We start from the raw sequence: 18,059 nt of genomic DNA, 5'->3' as shown, positions 1-18,059 counted from the left end.
CCGTAAGTGTATACACAGAGCCGTTGCATGCAGGCATCGAAAACCCTTAACATTAACTTTGAAAGTGTTGCTGTAAAAGAATCGCTAAATATAAGCCAGACATTCCACCCCGACACTAAATTTAGAGGGAGAGGGGAACATAATCCTCTTTGGTGTTCGGTCAGACCTGCAGCGCTGTCCAGGTACTTTTGACATTTATAATTACTGAGCTGAGAAGCTGAGGAAGTGCTATTCACCATACTTCTAGTCTCAGACTCCATGTGTAGACTGGCAGACTTGTCAGTCATGATCATCTTTAATTCCCATGCATTGAATTGGCTTGTTAATCCGTTTGTGTATTGCTTCCTCCAACAATGGTGATGGTAATTGCTCTTGTTGTCACAAAGAAGCTGACTTAGAGACTGGACAATTAGAGACTGGACAATTAGAGACAGACGACCCGGCCCACTACTGGAGGCATAACAAGCATAGTGAAGATGTATCGAAACCCCTATTTCAACAGTCTGAATAATACCTGTATTATTAGTAAAACCAATAGGTTTTACATAGGATTGGCAGTGGGTTTGCCTGTGTTTAGCAATAATTCACGTATGTTAAAACTGTTTTATCTCTACAGGGAAAGGCCACATCAAGAAACTGGCTGGACAGATAGTTTATTTAGCCTTTTCTATCTTTGTATCTCTCATTTCATAATCATGAACGTTTTAAGGTTATGGGAAACAATGTTTATGAATATTTAATTAGGTACATGTTTATTATTATGTCCAGAGAATGAAGATAGTTTTGCAGTACCAAACTTTATATACATAATCTCAACAGCACAACATAACCTAGAAAAGAAAATATGGACACTACTGCAGGTTTGAGGCTGAGGCGATGTGCCGCTAACCCCCCAACAGAAGAAGGTACACAATGTACCCACTAACTCCCATCCACAAACACACACAATTACCCCCTAAGTCCCCTCCACATATGCACGCACACACATACACACTATATCCCTTTCCTTCCTATACGTACTACAGTGCATCCAGCTTAGAGAGTAGATTACCACAAATGTGTGAATGTTGATATGGAACCTTTCAGCACCATTGTGTAGGTGAATGAATAAGCTACAAAAAAAGTCCATGAAAACATGAGGTGGGGGGTTTGGGGGGATTAATAGAACAACAGCAAATTGTTATCGGTTAGAGTAATACTGAAAACACCAACCTTAACAGCTAAGGTCTCAGACTTCATAAGATAATTGTTGAATGGTTTAGGTTTCCTGGCTATCCTTTATGGGTCTTAGTCTAAGACTTAATAATCTTTATCTAAGATAATAATAATATAATCTTAATAATAATAATGATAATCTTTATCTATATAAGACTTAGATAAAGTTCACAGTGTATATAATTCAGGATTTACTGGTTTTCAGGTACACTTTTGGTTAGAGTAATAACTGCTAAAGAATTAATAGATTAGCTTTCAAATGTATGACTGTAGATCTAGTAAGTTTACAGATAAATGGGCTACATTTTGATACCAAGAACATCCTCTATGCTTATTCCATTGCTGAGATAACACTGAAAAGCTATTTTCTACTGTTTTGATGACATCAGCAGCTGCTGCTAAACAGAAGACAACACACATTGTGAAAATGTTGTAAATCAATTGTTCTTTCACAGACATCTACACTTAAAAGCATGCTAATCAGTATAATAGACGTAGCTATGACGCTTAAGTGACAACACAATATCAATGTCATGCTCAACAAACACAAACAAGTATATAATTATGATTGAGTCAAAACAGCAATTAAAATATATATGGCGGAGTCAATGGACACAAACTGCTAAGATAGCTAGGCCACCAAAATAATGATCAATGGGATTTTAAATCAACACTCGTCAAGTTTTGTGTACAGGAGTCGCAGAGTTTACTAGTTGAGCGTCAGTCACTAACAGACCACCTGACTCTGACCTTGCTCGGCTCCTGTTGCTATCGGCAACCTCTCCAGTCTTTATCTTGAACTCCTGTAGGACAGAAAGTGTAAACGTGCACTTCAAAACACGTCACACACACATGCGTGATTGTACTTGTAATATTCCAGCGAACACAAACTGTTCTAACATGTACGTATCAAAGTACATTGACATTCAAGTTATGTAAGCACACACTGTCCCGTAATCTCTACACGTAACCTAGTTACACACAACCACACCCACCTGTGTAATGTCCTCCACGTAGCGGCCCTTGGTCTCAGGGAGGAAGAAGTAGAGGAACAACCAGATCAGTGCACAGCTGACAATGAACAGGCCAGTGCCATACGGGTAAAGGTATTTCTATGGAAACAGAGAGAGAAGAATGTGTCAACAGGACATTACATTTCAAGTTTGTTGACAGAGAATGGAGGGATCACAAAATTGACCTCCAGTTGTTTCGCTCCTAAAGAGGCTTAACATGGTAGTATGCTTAGATCAAATATCTTAGAGGGCCAAAACCAATTAAAGCCTTGTGTTTCTTGCTTAAAATTTAGCGCTATCTTTACAAATGTCTACAAGATAGTGTAGCTCACATACCAGGATGTAGGGAAAGGCGAGACCAACTACAAAGTTTGCCAACCAGTTCACAATGGTTGCTATGGTGACAGCCACAGCACGGCTCTCTTGTAGGAACATCTCCGAGACCATCAGCCAGGGAATAGCACCTGAGAGGGGGCGTGGCATGTACTATAGTGAATCAGGGTACAGTTGACCTACATGTAATGTACACCCAATAATGCAAACCTTATACCGTATAGCGGGTAATTTTCGTGGGGTAAAAAATTTGTTCAACTCGAGAAACGGTGGTTTTCGTGAGTAAAAATTTCGTTTAGTCTCGTTGCCTGCACTGCATTCATACGTTCTGGTAAGCCACGCCTACGTTAACATTTCGTGGAGGTCAGCTTGCCCACGAAAATAACGAATAATTTACCCCACGAAAATTACCCGCTATATGGTAATCATATATCATAGTCAACCATTACAGCATGCACAGTGGGCAATTGCTCTGACACTACCGTATAGTGGGTATATTTCGAGGGTATAAATTTAATGTTCGCAGTTAGATTAAATATATCCACGAATTTAAATGCATGCATGCATGCATACTGCAAAAGGCTAGCTATTCCGTGAAAATTAAATTTACGGTCTTTCCGCAAAAGTTTGTACAATACAATTAAGGCCCATTATTCAATCATCGTGATTTGGTGTGGGTAGTTTGTGCCAAGGACGTAGCTAAATTCATTTCGCCAAATGTAGCCCCTAGCCTTCCTTGTATGTGAGCTAGCTACCATAATTATTACTAGAATATTTTGCGGGTGAAAAACCTTTGCGAATGAGCCAAATCAGCAGAAAATTTGACCCTTTGCGATCTGCGTTCTGGTAAGGATCGTGTGTATTTAACACTTTAGGTTTTGCGAATTTTAATGTTGCGAATTGATCAACCATCGCAAAGTTCACAAATGTTTGATGCTCGCAAAACATTATAGTAATACAGTAGCACACTTTAAAACCCCTCCCTTCCCCTCCACCCACCTGGTCCGAGGGCAAACAGAGCAGTGATTCCCAGACTAGCCACGATGAGTAGAACACCTGGGGCAGTTATGTCCGTGTCACCAGCGTTGCTATAGAAACCATCCTGTAGGGTAGGAGGTATTGATTAGAGGGTGGCTATTAACTGAGGTACATATACCTTGAAGCAGAACATACTTGTGAGGAAGGCAAAACAAATGGCCATTCCCCCCAGGCCGTATAACATGAGCGTCCGCCGGCCCACCACTTCTATGAGGAACACCTGTGAGGGTGTGAGGGTGTGATCGGTGTGAGGGTGAAGGGTACGCGTACTAACCGTTATTAGAGTGAATATCACTAAAACCACTCCCACTGCTACCGTGGCAATGTCACCATTGGAAAGTCCAGCAGCCTTGAACAAGTCAGTGCTGTAGTAGAAAATCTGCAGAACGAAAATATTTGGTATAATAACAGCTAGTGACAACAAATCATTATACTTACCCCCACAATTCCGCTGAGCTGTTGTGACAGGTGCAGTACAATACTGACGATCACGGCTAGTCGGAGAGAGGGTCGGAAGAGAAAGTTGGAGAATTTGAGTCTCTCTTTTGGTTTTTGTAGCTCCTCTAACTCTTCTGTCATGTTCTGTAGCTCATCGTCGATACTGGCCGACCCTCGGAGCCGTTTGAGGGCTGTCATGGCAACAGGAAAATCATGTATCAGTTATGTACACAATCATATGTTGCTACTACTCTAATTAACTGAAAACAAGCCCTAGCCTCTCTAGCAGATATTTTTCTTGAAGCTTTACTATCTCTTACACGTACATGTAACTACCTAAGAATTGAACTTTCCACAGTAATAGCATAAACACACACTTGCACTCAATATATTGCATACAGGATCTACTAAAGACTTCTCACCTTCTATAGCTCCCCTCTCTTTTCTCTTCTTGAGGAAGAGGTATTTGGGGCTCTCAGGACAGAATGGCAGGGTCACCAGTTGGAACACAGAGAACAGGAGGGGGAACGCAAACAGAACACGCCAGCCGTAGAACTCGCTGTCAGGGCGACCAAGGGCCTAGGGGATGATGAGTGCACCAATCAAATCTTTTGTAATAGGTATAATGATATGACGGTTAAAACGAGGAATTGGGGTTAGTATCATAACAGCTAGAGCATCACATCACTAGAAAGGGTCTACGGTGTGTGTTTGCTTTGTACAATTAATTTGCAAGTGTACAGGCAGGGTGTCATACAGGATTTTGAAGTAGAGGGAGGAAATAAGAAAAGTAACCACTAAAAAAAAAGGTCAACTGTTTCAATACCCTGTTAGTATGTAAAATGTCCAGCTATGGACACTCAGTCATACAACTAGTAGCAAATTTTAGGGGGGGGATATCCCCTTCCCTCCCCCTGTATGACACCCTGACAGACAATATTATTATCGAGCAGCCGAAACCTCCCCCCTTCCACCACACACAGACACTTACAATGTTGAGACCCAGTATCTCCGAGAGCAGTATAGTAGTGGTGATAGCCATCTGATGACACACCCCTAACGACCCTCGCATGCTGACAGGAGAGATCTCCGATATGTACAATGGCACCACAACACTGTTGATTCCTGCAATGAATAAAATTACGAAGCTCAGCTGGTAACTCTTAGTGAACGATTGTTTTCTTACCTGAGTTGATTCCCACGACGATTCTGCCGGCAATAAACATGAACGGGTGTATTGCAAATGACTGCAGGAGCACTGCCACCACCAGCAGTATGTTGTTAAGGAGGAGAGTATACTTCCTATGCAGGGAGGGGAGGATTGTCACCTAGCAATCAAGGTAGTGCAATACAAATGCAAAGGTCATGCAGATGTTACTAAAATAAGGTCATGCTAAAACTAAATGTTATCAATTATATCATTAGACAAAAGGTTTCTACTGTTGTTCTTTTTATTGTCTACAATCACAAGTCACATGTGACAGAATTAAAATAGGAAATTACCGAGTGCTTATGAAACAGATGGTGAACAATACCTTCCAATGTAGTCTGCAATGACCCCAGCTGGTAGAGCTCCCATCATACCCCCTACAGCAAAAATTGCCACGGCAACAGTCATCAGGTCATCACTGAATGGAACAGAGGCCACACCCAGTACCGTTCCATTGGACGGAAATGAAGACTGGATCGCCTGGAAAGCCACATGACCCAAATACATAACCATAATTATACGTACAACACATCTGTATGTTTGGTAGCTGAAAATAATATTATGACACATGTGTTTTTCAAGCAAGTTTTTTTAACAGTAAATGTCACCAAATGCGTTAGTTTTAGGACTGCTCCCACTCACTTTCTTGGGGCTGTTGATGACACCTGTGTTAAACCCAAACTGAGTACTGGAGCCTACCACTGCAGCCGCCACCGAGAGGATGAGGGCAAAGGTCAGCCCCTCCCACTTGCTCTTCGGCTGGTTCGACTGTATGACCCCCTGCAGAAAAAGACGACGCTTGGTTCTACATCTCATTTTCTTGCAGCCACACCTAGCTATTAATTCTGCATAATACAACCTACTAACCTACTAAGCTAGCAATAATAATTATGATGGCCACCTACCGCCTGTGTTGGGTTAGGGACCACTCTAGGATCAGGGAAGCTGCTGTAGCTTTGCTCGGCACCACCCACAATCGCCCCCTCCAACTTCTCTAGCTCTGCATCACCCAGTAGTGGCTCCTTCTCCGACATAGCTGCAACCTTAACCTCTGACATTCTAAGATCAGAATCTAAATTAAAATTTTAGCTTAGCTGTAGTTTGGTCACATGATTTGGTAGAGGTCGATCACTCACATTGTAATAATTTGTATCAGGTAAAGATCATTAACTACAAATTTGAAATGTGTTTTAACTGCAGCACTATTGATAAAAAAATAAACACACATTTACACAGATGACATGACCATGAGTATGCACAAAAGAGCTGAATCTTTATGTAAAACAACACACATATGCAAATATACAAACAGGATAAATAAGGCTGACATGTAAACAGTCAATGCAAAATTACTTGAATAATCTAAACCTTCTTTCAGGTTTTTTCTCTTTATAGTCAATACCTCTCCCACTGAGTATTTTAGTAGCCGGGAGAGTACTTGATGATGAGCTTTGCAAACTTGTAACAGAGAGAGTACCAGAACCAGATCCTCGACGCGAAGGGCTGGTACGATTGTCTGATACGTATGAATCGATTGCCGAGCGTCCAATCAATCGCTTGCTATTAGATCTCCCCACACGTCGAGCTTTGCTTTCTTTCTTACCAATCTGAGACAAGTCTGTCATCGATAGAGAGGTGGAAATGCCACCGGAAAACGAATGTCGGAAACGACCTTTGCTGGAGAGAGACAATCTCGCGTCCATACTCTGCGAGAATGCATCAGAAGGGGGTTCCCCCACCTCCGGGCACACGGGGAGGGAGTCACGTTCGTTACTGAGTGTGCTCGCACTTTTTGTCTGTCTTTTATCTTCAAGCAGCACCTTTCTCACTGCACTGGGCATTGCGGGCTCATTGAGAACAGATGGTTTGGAATCGAGAGTGACTCTCTTTTCAGGAGATGCAACGCGAGGTTCAAACTTCAAATAGGATGTCTCTTTTGGTTCTTCCTCCTCCACACACGTTTCCAGTACGTCACTGTCATCAGTGACGCCACATTTGAGCATTGAGTCCAAAGCTTCCAATGCCTCGGGAGTCAGAACTGGTGTCTTCCTCTGCTCGATTTTCTTTGCTCTCATGGCCTCACAATCACGTGACTTTGGTCGGCGATGGTCTCGTCCGGGGGAAGTGGTCAAACGTGTTCTTAGTTTCACCTCTGTACTGCGAAGTGGGGTTGGACTCTTAGAATGATGAACTATTGCTTTCGGACTCTCTTCAGAAGTTTCCTTGACTACTGGTGCTTTAGGAGTAGGGCTGGTTATTCTTTCCTCGATCTTCACAGAAGTGTAGGTAATTTTGGGGCTTGATCGACCTTCTCTTAAGGGTTTGTCTGTATCCTTGACAAGGGGAGAAGTTGGTGTGGATGAGCGTGATCCAAACGAATTCTCACGTTTAACCTCGTCAGGTTTACGCAAAGGAGGGGAAGTAGGTGTGTTGGAGCGGGATGTATTCGGAGAATCACACTTTATTTGAGTACTTCGGGGGGAATCGGATGTTGGGGTTTTGACTCGCCAACTGTGATCGTCCCTCGTCTTGGTACGGATTGACGTTGTTTTCTCGGAACGAAAACTCCCCCACACTGACTCAATCGGTGAGCGGGAAACGAGGGTGTACACATTGTCTGTGGAGGACTTATACTTTGACTTGCGATCGTCCGAGGGCGAGGTAGATTTGGGAGGTTGACTCATTGTTCGAGAGAGTCCTTCTTTCTTCCCTACCTCAGCTACTCTTTCTTTCCTCTGTACAATAGCATTTTCAGTTTTGTTTGGCGAGTCATCTTTACTGTCATCTTTCTCTGTAGTTTTGCTCGATACTTCTATACTACTTTGAACAGTCTTAATCGAATCATCAGTTGTGACAGAAACCTTTACGACATCTTTGCTGCCTGTTTTCAAGTCTCCAGTATCTTTAACTGCACTTTCCACCACAATGTCTGGTGTATTTTTAATGGCATCTGGTTTCTCTGTAGTTTGAGGAATATTCGTTTCCTGTGTGCTTTCAACCGTGTTAGTATCCTTTTCCGCACCAATCTCGGGTTCTTCAGGTAGTGTACTGGGAGTACAGGTCAGGTGACCAATCAAATGACCTATCGGATGGTTCCCTTCACTCTTCCTTCGTGATTGTCGTTCTGGTGATTGCAGCATCTTGATCTGAGTGACCCCTGGACTTTCAGGCTCGGGGGTTAGGGGTCGATGATGATCTCGTCTTTTAATCCTCTCCAGTTTCTCCAGGCTCTCTATGGTAGCGGGGTTGAGGCTAGTCACATCAGAGGAGGCTATTCGACTTGAAGGAGGACGCTTACGGTCCAGAGTGCTAGCCAAGCGTGTCGACGAGTTTGAAGTTGAATTAAGGGCCGATTTACGGCCCAGGGTTTGGCTCCTTAGAGCAGCAGTGGTGACTGATTCTAAATGTTTATCTCTCTGAGAATCGTAGGAGGATGTCAAACTGGTCTTGTACGGTCGCTCCAAGGTGGATGACTTGGTGACATAACTCTCACTGGTTCTCTCTCGAGATCGACCAATAGGAACCCTGTCGAGGGCGTACTTGTTATCCTGTTTCGTGGAGGGGGTGGTCTCGAGGGAACTGGAACGTGAGCTACCAGAGCCGTAGTCTGTATCTGACTCCATGGAAGTGGTACGTTTCGTCTTTGTGGGTGAGATCTTGGCTGGTTCTGTCGTGGGCTTGCTCAACATAGTGGACAGTGGAGGACCTGAAGGAAAGAAAACATGTCAATAATAAAATACATATGCAGAATATGTGCAAGAGTATTGCTAAAAAATGTATTGGAATACAATAAAGGTACGCATGTATGTACATAATGTTGTACAATTCAACTACACACACCCCATGCACCTAACTCACTGGTAGTGCATTCCGTTGAAGCAGTCTTGCTAGTGACATCGGTAATGGTCACTTTAGACGTTGGCAATTGTTTCTCCACTACTGAACTCGACTTAGTGTCCTCCGTAGAACTATTTGCACTGTTAGCTGCAAATCTTCGCGACCTATAGCCGGTGGAATCTTCTTGAGTGTTCTCGAGTGAGCTGGTTCTGGATCCAATCCTCCTCTTGTAAGGCTCTTCACTGCGTATCTCGAGTGGTGAGTTTCTTGAGCTAGGCCTCTGCTCCGCTTTAGTTGGTGAGATGCAGTCCTCTCTAGGAGACCTGGACCCACTCTCTCTAGGGGTATATTTAGGCGTGTATCGATATGCCTTTGCTGTTGACTCTTTCTCTGCAGGCGGTGTGTACTTACTCTCACTAGTTGATTTTTCAGTGTCTTTGGATTCGAGCTTAGGCTTGCTGGCATCAGACAGAGTAGTCTCTTTTTCCTCAGAGGTGCTCCTGGAGGACCTGTACTTCTTATCAAAAGACGAGCTCGGAGATGTCGATTTCCTTAATACTTTGGACTCTGAAGCGTTTGAATCCCTAGTGAATCTCGAACTGTACTTGTAACTTGTAGATGTGCTATCAGTACTATCAGCGTTTTTAGATTTCGGTGACACCTCTTTTTCTGCGCCACTGTCCGTCAGATCCACTTTTGTTTTCGATTTTCCCGTGTCTTCTTTGAGTGTTGGAATACTCTCGAAAGAATCACCACCTCGGAGGGTGCTAGTGCTAGACCCTGTACTCAACGGGGGAGAAATGGGCGGAGCTTGCACACCATCTCCTTTGGTAGATTGTAGTTCAGGAATGGAAGTTTCAGGTGATTGTACATCTTTCTTTGACGAGCTTTCTATCTCTTTTGGAGCACTTTGAGTGTCTTTGTTCTTTGGCTTTGAGTCAGCTACGTGTCTCTCGGTGACTAAAGATGTTGTGAGGCTTTGGCTGAGCTTTTTGACATCCTCTGGTTTGGACATGATCGGTGCCGAGGTTGTCGTGGGAGTAGAGGGAGCGGGTTCAAATGAGGAGGAGGTGGAGCTGGAAGGAGATGGTTCCATGGATGAGGTGGAGTCGATACACACGGCTGAATCGAGGGACGAGGTTGAACTGTTCAGGTTGGCACTACGAGCCTTCATCCAGGGGTGCTGTAGACACTTAGCAGCTGTGAGTCTCTTTCTGCGTGTGTGTGTGGGGGGGGGGGGGGGGAGAGGGAGTGTGAATCAACAGTCTTTATGTTACAGAATGAAAAGGGAAGCAATTGAAGCAGTAATTAGCAGGTATACAATCAGCCAGACATAATAAACTGGCAGTCTCCTGAAGCCTATGGGATTTCTCACAACACCCACAAATCATCAGAGCATGACCATTTATGACCACAATGCATTCAAGTAATCCCTAGACTGGAGTGTAATTCAATGGGCCAAATGAGATGCCTCAGCCGATTGGAGCCAGCATTGTTTATGCCACCATATATACACAACACATACCACACACAAAGCCCATGCACTGTCTGACTAAATACAAACTTGTTGGTATAGTGATGTATATAGCATTTAGGTTTAATGCAACATACAATTACGGCCACATGCTTAGCTGTAATCCGATATATTGGCCATAATGGACAATACTATGAGCCTTTTAAGTAATCAAATATCAAGGTATTTATAGATAAAGATATGCAGAGGTGGGTAATGACTATATATGGTCGTCGTAACCCAGTAAGAGAGAACGGTGCTTGAGTGAGTGGGTGGTTGCACACAATAATAGTGGGCGGAATAAGTCCTTGTGTGGTATCAGAGATCACTAATATTTTGCCAAGGCCACCTGTCTAATTTAAAACTGCAAATAAATAATATTACTGACACTGATTCCTTTTTGTGCTCACCCACACACTAGCTAGAGTTGCATGACTTATTTATTGTCGAGTTGCCTTACTGATAGCATGCATATATATATATGTGTGCATGGTAATCGACTTACTTTGGACGCAGTATCAGCAGTTTCTCAATAAAATCCTTCGCTTCATTAGAGACTTGCTCAAACAACTCATCATCAAAGTCATAGTCAGCCATGGACACGTTGAGGAACGTCTCCTGGTGAGTCTCGCCTTGGAACGGGGAGTAGCCAGTCATCCTGTAAGAGGGAATGGGGTTACTTGTGGTATCATGGGAGAACTCTTTAGCTATACTTACATATGGAGCATGACATTTTTAAACAGTTTACATAGGGTGAGGTACGTGTGCTATTTAATCACTAAATTATAAGCATTTTGCAATAATTTATGGGCTAGTTTAGGGCATCCAATAGTTGTTACAGAAACGCATGCTCTCTCTATATGCAAACTGCACGAGCACAAACCGTACAGGATGCAGTATTATAACATAAAGCACAACACAACAGCCACTCACAGTGCATAGGTCAGAGCTCCAATACTCCTGCAAGAATAAAAACAATAAATGAAAACACTACACCCAGCATACACACACACACCCATCTCAATATGCAGAGTCATGTGCCTTCCATTAGGATACACAATAAATAAATAAAGCCTGTGTTTTGTTTTCATCAATCTCCTAAAATGGACCCCACTCACGATCCCCCCAAGTGCAGTGTTTGGCCCTGAGGCACTGGGTGTTGATCATACAACACACACAGTCAACAGATGGCCACCGAACTCTTAAGGTAATACAGAAACATAACGTTATGTCATGCACTACTAATAAGACTAACAGGGAAACACACAATTAACTTCTATATATATACGTGGCTTGCTTCAACAGACTCCACTACTTAGAGTGAAGTCTATAGGGAATGAAGTTGCAGCAAATTAGGCTGTATAGTTTTTGCTGGAGTATTACTAAAAGTACAGTGAGTGTGCATACATGCATGCATGCGTACTTACCATATGTCACTGAACGTGCTCAGGGGCTCAAAGTTCAAGATCTCCGGAGCTGCACGTACAAACACATTAATGTCAATGATATGTGGTAGTATTACTTAATGACCCAGAGGTGTGCATATAACATGTGAGAATGGTAACCTGATAAAAGGTACGTGTAATGCTAAGCCATGCATGCAGTCTTGCATACTTTGCAGTACACGATATTGTATAGCTCAAAGACACTGTAATCAGAACAGGAGCCCTCTGATATTGAAACCAGACATAACTCACATCTTCACTCAACAAACATTTTGGGTTCAGTAGTGCAATTGTATGATAACATGCAACATTAAACAAAATTAGTCAACATGTGGACACACACACTTGTAGGTGGACATGTCTAGAACATGAGAACAACAGGTACTTGCCGTCCAGATCAACACAGCTAACAGGTCTGATCACCAAGACTACAGACATTCCAAAGTACAAGAGCTCCTTCATCAACAAACAATCAGCTAGCCATGAGAACTGGAGACAATATTGTGCTCACGTACTACACAACTGTTGGATATCGCGTGAGAAGGCCAAGAATTAGATTCCGGAAGAATGTATAGGTCCATATAGTTAGTGGCAAAGAGAGTAAGTCTACTATTAAAGAATAACGTTGTACATGCTAAGAGCTACGTCGGTGATATTACATTCCATGCACACTTGGCCCAATAAAGGTCTAATAAACTACCGTTCTGATCGAGACCAATCACGCCCTAAAAAGGAACATTTGAGCACTTTGAGTGATCAGAAGCTGTTAGATTACTCGATATACAAGCCTATGGAGAAAGGCTTCTGTGGGGGTGAACGAAATGTGCGAATAAATAATAGAATCACGGCAATTTTTAGTCAGCATATTAATTAACTTAAGTCACATTCCTACATAATCAATGTGTTTAGTGTTACGTACAGTTATGCATAAAATATCAACTCTATTACAATTACAGCATTAGAAACATAAACTCTAGTCCTACAATACTATTCACGACATAATTTGGTATTTTTTGCACAGAGCTGCGGCTAGTACTTAAAACAACACATGAAAGGATCCCGTTAGTAAAGGCATCTCAAGCAGTCCAGAAATGTAAACTGTTGATACCCGAGCAGTCACTACCATCGCCGGTAGAAACCAACTAAGACACGAGGATTGAAACCCACAAACTCAGACAACACAAGCAAGACAGAAGCTAGGAGAAGCCAACACTTGCAAAATGGAAGTTAGATCAAACCTCACTACGTACATCCTTTCATTTCACACGGATTAAAGCACATGTGCTGCACATTCCTAGCTAGACTCCAAGCACACACACTTAACTACCGTTGTATTGCATGAGAAACTAATGTCTGGGCTGTATGCTTCTCTGATTTGGTGAAAAGATCAAGGCATTTTTGTGGACCATTAGACCGATCCATGATACCACATTAGTGCATAAACACACTAGTGGAAATCTTTTTTAATTTTAAAAAGTAGAATTTATGCTCTATACATCTTTGATGTAGTCAGGACATGTATGAAATGCTTTGATCTTCTAACGCCCCACCTCCCCTTTTGAGATTTAGTTAGACTTACAGACATATTCGGCTGTTCCCACGAGGTTCTTCATTTCTTGTCCCTCCTTCACTTGCACAGAAAGGCCAAAGTCGGCAATCTTAATGTCCAGAGATCCTTTACGGTACAGCAGGATATTCTCGGGCTGTGTGTGTGTGAGAAGAAGACAGTTTTATACAATATGTGTGCGTATACAAACAAGGAAACTAAAATAGGTGCAGAAAAGTTTGTGTGCATGCGCCAAAATATTTTTTATGATAGTGTGAAAAATGTACGCATCCTAGAATAATGTTGGTCCAAGTTCCAAGTATTGGAATTCGCCGCTCTTACATCATAACTTTGTAATTAAAGAACCCTTTGAGCAGCACAGCTCACAAGCTAAGCATCTTGGCCGGAACCTTGTAGGTTGCTAGTTGCCAATGCTCAGCAATTACTCGAATAATAGCAGCTGCTGCCACTGCCAAAAACTGCCATACCAGAGCAAAACCATCAGAGCATTGATACAGCCTGGAAATACTGGGGAATGCTGGGGAACTACTGTATATGGTGAGATCAAATCTCTATGGCTATATGTATACTTGATTATATAGGGCTTGTAGCTATATGCAATAAAAAAAAAACAATACGTCTATAGCTCTCTACAAAACAATCTAGGATTCTCTGCCTGTAACGAACTAGTTCCTTAAGAGCTACAGAATGAAAGCTTTCTTATAGGAATCGGATGCTCTAGGCACAAGTTATATAGATCCTCAAATCATACAGCTGACAGTAAAATTAAAGAAGACCTAGATTCTCTCTTGCAGAGAAGTTAAGGTATCACTGTGCGTGCGTGACGTGTGTGACAAATTACTTCAGGCACGGAATTAGTGAATTTGATCCTTGGGGTCGTTGGGGATACATTACTGAGTAATTGTGTTGTCCATTCAGAGAGAATAGCAAACATTTCTCAGATGGTTTTGAGAGCTCATAATTATTCATACAGCCACAGAAATGAATCAGTATAATTATACGTCAACACTGGACCCTCAAATACGTTGTATTGAATTTCAGGGACTATAATTATTATAATAATGTTGAAGTTCATCTGCAGTGGGTATAATAATTATATTGCTTGGGTATATATATTTATAACATGTTCATTGGGGGAATGATCAATCTGACAATCATTTGAGAGGTTTGCTGAGCTTCTTGAGAATCAAATCACATTTGGATAAATTAAGGTCACAACAGTGACTAAAATTGGTCTGTAATCAAATCATGAGCTAATTAAATCACCCAAATCAGCAGGTTAATTAGGCCACTTAATTAGCAAACAAAAATGTATATCCTCTTACACAACACTAACTCCCCTCCCCTATGCACACACTGACACACAAACAACACACACATGGGGGGGGGGGATCAAAGCAACTCACTGCCTGCATGAGCAATGCGTGGGCTATATATGATCTAAGATGTGACTTCACAGGTGCATTTAAGGAAGGAAAGAAATGAAAGGAAACGATCTCTTATACTTCTTATTATTTTATGGGACAGACCAGTGAAGTCAACAATGATCATTATATACATTCCATAAACACTCCACACATTCCATGCACAGTGCCAGACTTGTCACTATGACACATTAACACCAATGAATACGCTTACAATGGGACAATGTCTGCTGACAATACAACATCAAAGTGACCAGGTGTGAGAAACTACATACCTTCAAGTCCAGATGCACAATGTTGAGTGTGTGGAGATGTTCCACTCCCTCCAGGATTTGAAACACCACCTCTCTCGCTTTCTCTTCCACCAATGGCTCGATGGCTATCACTCGAAACAACTCTCCACCAGTAGCCCTGTGAATGTGTGCGTGTGTGGGGGGGAGGTTGTGAGGGTGGGAGGGTAGAGGTAATCTTATTACTCATTTCCCTTTCTTACTGCTCTACTGATCATAAATGGTTGCATTTTGTCTGTTACAAATACTACTGAATAGGGTACATACAGCATAGATATGCATAATTTCTTTTTCAGCAGACATCCGTTAATCAAATACTCAAGCTACGTAATATCATCATGGCTATAAAAAAGGCCCCTACTACAAGTATTTATTATCATGCTATAGCTCCTAATAATTTTATACTTCCAATATCTACTAATCTGAGAACAAATAGGCCACTAATGAAGGTAGGAGTATATACAATCAAATCACACACCCTGGAGACACACTATGTAGTGTCTAGTGGCTGTATGGTAACCCAAAGCAACTTGTGAAGGTAGTGGTTAATTAGAACACTCACAGGTGGACTATTGGATGAACATTGGCTAGTTACAGGTAACTTACAAGTAAAAGCAAAAACTTAAGGTATGTGCAGAGAGAAAAAGATAGTGCTGGTGTATTTTTCCCCTGATCAGTATATGCAATATGAAACAACTTCTACTATACATGTGAACAATGGCTAAAAGCTTTGGTAACAGTAGCCACTTATGGGTGCATGTTGAGTCAAAGCCATCATCCACTACAAAAACATGTGACTAGCGGCCATGCTAACGGGATTAGGGTGATCGAATAAGGCCCGCTGGTTAGCAACCAGTCTAGCTATATAGACAATATCAAGCAACTACAATAGTTCATTGAACAAGACAATGCATGTGACAATTAAGTAATATAACATATCTGGAAAGTTTGATGCATGCTGTACACACTTCAGATCTAAGTACAAGAGATCTTAGCTATAGGAGTATAATTATTACGTATATATAATTATTATATCATCTAATTGAAGTTTTCTCCTCTATAATACTTGTTTGTTGACATAGAAAAAGTTAGCAGTGGAGACATTCATCTATCTGGCCACACTTTGAAAAGAATGCAATATATCTAAGCAACCACACAAAACAAGGCACAGCCCTTGACAATAAATCACTGAAATGCCATCTCTCTTTTGAGAGCGTATACATAACTTTAGCGTGTCTTAAAGGCCCAGAGGAGGTAGCTATGACAACTGAAGGCATGCTAGCTGCGAGATATTCGATGTGGGTGGAGTGATTGAATGTAGCAAACAATGTCTTTAAAGGAATCATCGAGTAATTCGACTAGGTATCCCAAGAATTCGAGTAGAAAGAACAGAGCCAAATATACACGACACAGACATGCTTATAGTAAGAATATCATGCGTTTAACTTGAGCAGTTTTTAGTCCACTAAAAATAAGTGACATGTTAGCTAGCCTGTGAGAGGGAGCAGCTGAGCCTTTCCCTTTGAAGTGGGTGGTGATCCCTTTGATGTGTTAAGACTACAACCTTACAAGTATTGCTGGCTTCAACAGCTAGTGGGGCACATCATAAGCTGCATGTGCTCAGAACAGTGTTATAACTATACTGTAACACACATCTTGCTATTACAAGACTGTTGCAGGTTCATTGTGTGATGCTGAAAACTGTGGGATGGCTTTGTAAAACAATTCCTACATAAACTAGACAGAGCCAAATTCACTCAGCTATTTGGCTGGAAAACCACACACACTCTTGCAAACTAATCCCTCAGGGCAAACAAGTTACAGCCTAGCAAGCTAACTTGGAACACTCTGTGTGTTGGCCTAATCACTCCACAGGCTCTAAGAACAACCGCAATCTCTTTGAAATAACTTTATATGGTGGTACTAACACGATAATACAATGCAACCTAAGCTTTCTCTGTAAAGGGGAATTGACTATGTTTGAACACAATGAAGATGTGTATGCAGACAAGCAACTAAGTTGAGGAAATGTGGTTTGCCCAAAGGAGCCCACAGCTACCACAGCTACATTCTGGATACCCACAAAGAATACTTACAGTTCAAGAATGATGTGAAATTCATGGGAGCTCTCGAAAACCTCATACAGCTTGATAATTCTGGGACGCTTGCCATTACCATTGGCCTGTCTCATTATGTCAATCTCAACAAGAATATCTTCTCGGACGGATCTACCACGCCGACGTTTCTTTAGTACTTTAGCAGCAAATTGGGTACCACTTGATTTCTCGGTGCATCTCTTCACGATGGCAAACTTTCCTCTGCACAATGTTTACAAATTTACGATAATATATAATTAGCAAATTCACACCACACATGTGAATACTAAAGCTTGTAATGTTTGCATAAGTACAAGCTATAGTTGTGCAGAGCTAGACCTGCAGCACAACTAGACACGACAAAATGCACTTGCACTGCTCTCACCTTCCAAGCTCATTTCCAACATCGTAGTAGTTCTCGATGGGCTCCTTGCGAACTATCTTTTCAACGTCTTCGATAGGCATGTCTAAACTTGAGAACTCTATAAACTTTCTGAGCTCAAGTACCGTACTACAAGAGATGTAGGATCTATTTGTTGGCTGTAATTTATGGTGCCTGTGTACGTGTAAAGAAACGCACATCATGAAGACAATTTCCTTCAAAAGCGGAAGCTTAGGCTAATGATTACAGTAGGACACA

The 18,059-nt window shown here is 41.9% G+C and overlaps 2 protein-coding genes across 2 annotated transcripts; both read right to left on the bottom strand.

Annotated features, from left to right (window-relative positions):
- Window positions 1–1,722: 1,722 nt before the first annotated feature.
- LOC135347606 (solute carrier family 2, facilitated glucose transporter member 3-like) lies at window positions 1,723–6,382 on the bottom strand. The gene is made up of 13 exons (XM_064545640.1): window positions 6,153–6,382; window positions 5,890–6,027; window positions 5,573–5,727; window positions 5,224–5,339; window positions 5,029–5,162; window positions 4,460–4,616; window positions 4,038–4,228; window positions 3,874–3,978; window positions 3,718–3,819; window positions 3,561–3,663; window positions 2,565–2,692; window positions 2,211–2,327; window positions 1,723–2,018 (listed from the first exon to the last, which is right to left on the bottom strand). The coding sequence occupies exons 1-13, from the start codon at window positions 6,303–6,305 to the stop codon at window positions 1,893–1,895; spliced, it is 1,725 nt and encodes a 574-aa protein (XP_064401710.1). The 5' UTR covers window positions 6,306–6,382; the 3' UTR covers window positions 1,723–1,892.
- A 38-nt stretch (window positions 6,383–6,420) lies between these two features.
- On the bottom strand, window positions 6,421–17,984 carry LOC135347579 (mucin-2-like). The gene is made up of 9 exons (XM_064545607.1): window positions 17,805–17,984; window positions 17,420–17,641; window positions 15,309–15,444; window positions 13,622–13,745; window positions 12,025–12,073; window positions 11,531–11,557; window positions 11,103–11,255; window positions 9,106–10,298; window positions 6,421–8,953 (listed from the first exon to the last, which is right to left on the bottom strand). Exons 1-9 carry the CDS (start codon window positions 17,882–17,884, stop codon window positions 6,597–6,599), a joined length of 4,341 nt encoding a protein of 1,446 aa, XP_064401677.1. The 5' UTR covers window positions 17,885–17,984; the 3' UTR covers window positions 6,421–6,596.
- Between the last annotated feature and the right edge of the window lie 75 nt (window positions 17,985–18,059).

The sequence above is a fragment of the Halichondria panicea genome, chromosome 14 (genome assembly GCF_963675165.1).
Source record: "Halichondria panicea chromosome 14, odHalPani1.1, whole genome shotgun sequence".
In the NCBI taxonomy this organism is placed as follows: Eukaryota; Metazoa; Porifera; class Demospongiae; order Suberitida; family Halichondriidae; genus Halichondria; species Halichondria panicea.
Note: the sequence above shows the minus strand (reverse complement) of the source record. Positions and strands in the feature narration are given on the sequence as shown.

Coding starts and splice junctions, on each gene's coding strand:
- LOC135347579 (XM_064545607.1), bottom strand. CDS start 17,884: ATGCCTATCGAAGACGTTGAAAAGATAGTTCGCAAGGAGCCCATCGAG. Junction 17,642..17,804: donor GTTGGAAATGAGCTTGGAAG/GTGAGAGCAGTG, acceptor AACATTGTGCAG/AGGAAAGTTTGCCATCGTGA. Junction 8,954..9,105: donor TTCAACGGAATGCACTACCA/GTGAGTTAGGTG, acceptor TCTTTCCTTCAG/GTCCTCCACTGTCCACTATG.
- LOC135347606 (XM_064545640.1), bottom strand. CDS start 6,305: ATGTCAGAGGTTAAGGTTGCAGCTATGTCGGAGAAGGAGCCACTACTG. Junction 3,979..4,037: donor AGCTCAGCGGAATTGTGGGG/GTAAGTATAATG, acceptor TTCGTTCTGCAG/ATTTTCTACTACAGCACTGA. Junction 2,693..3,560: donor TCTGTTTGCCCTCGGACCAG/GTGGGTGGAGGG, acceptor GCCCCCTCTCAG/GTGCTATTCCCTGGCTGATG.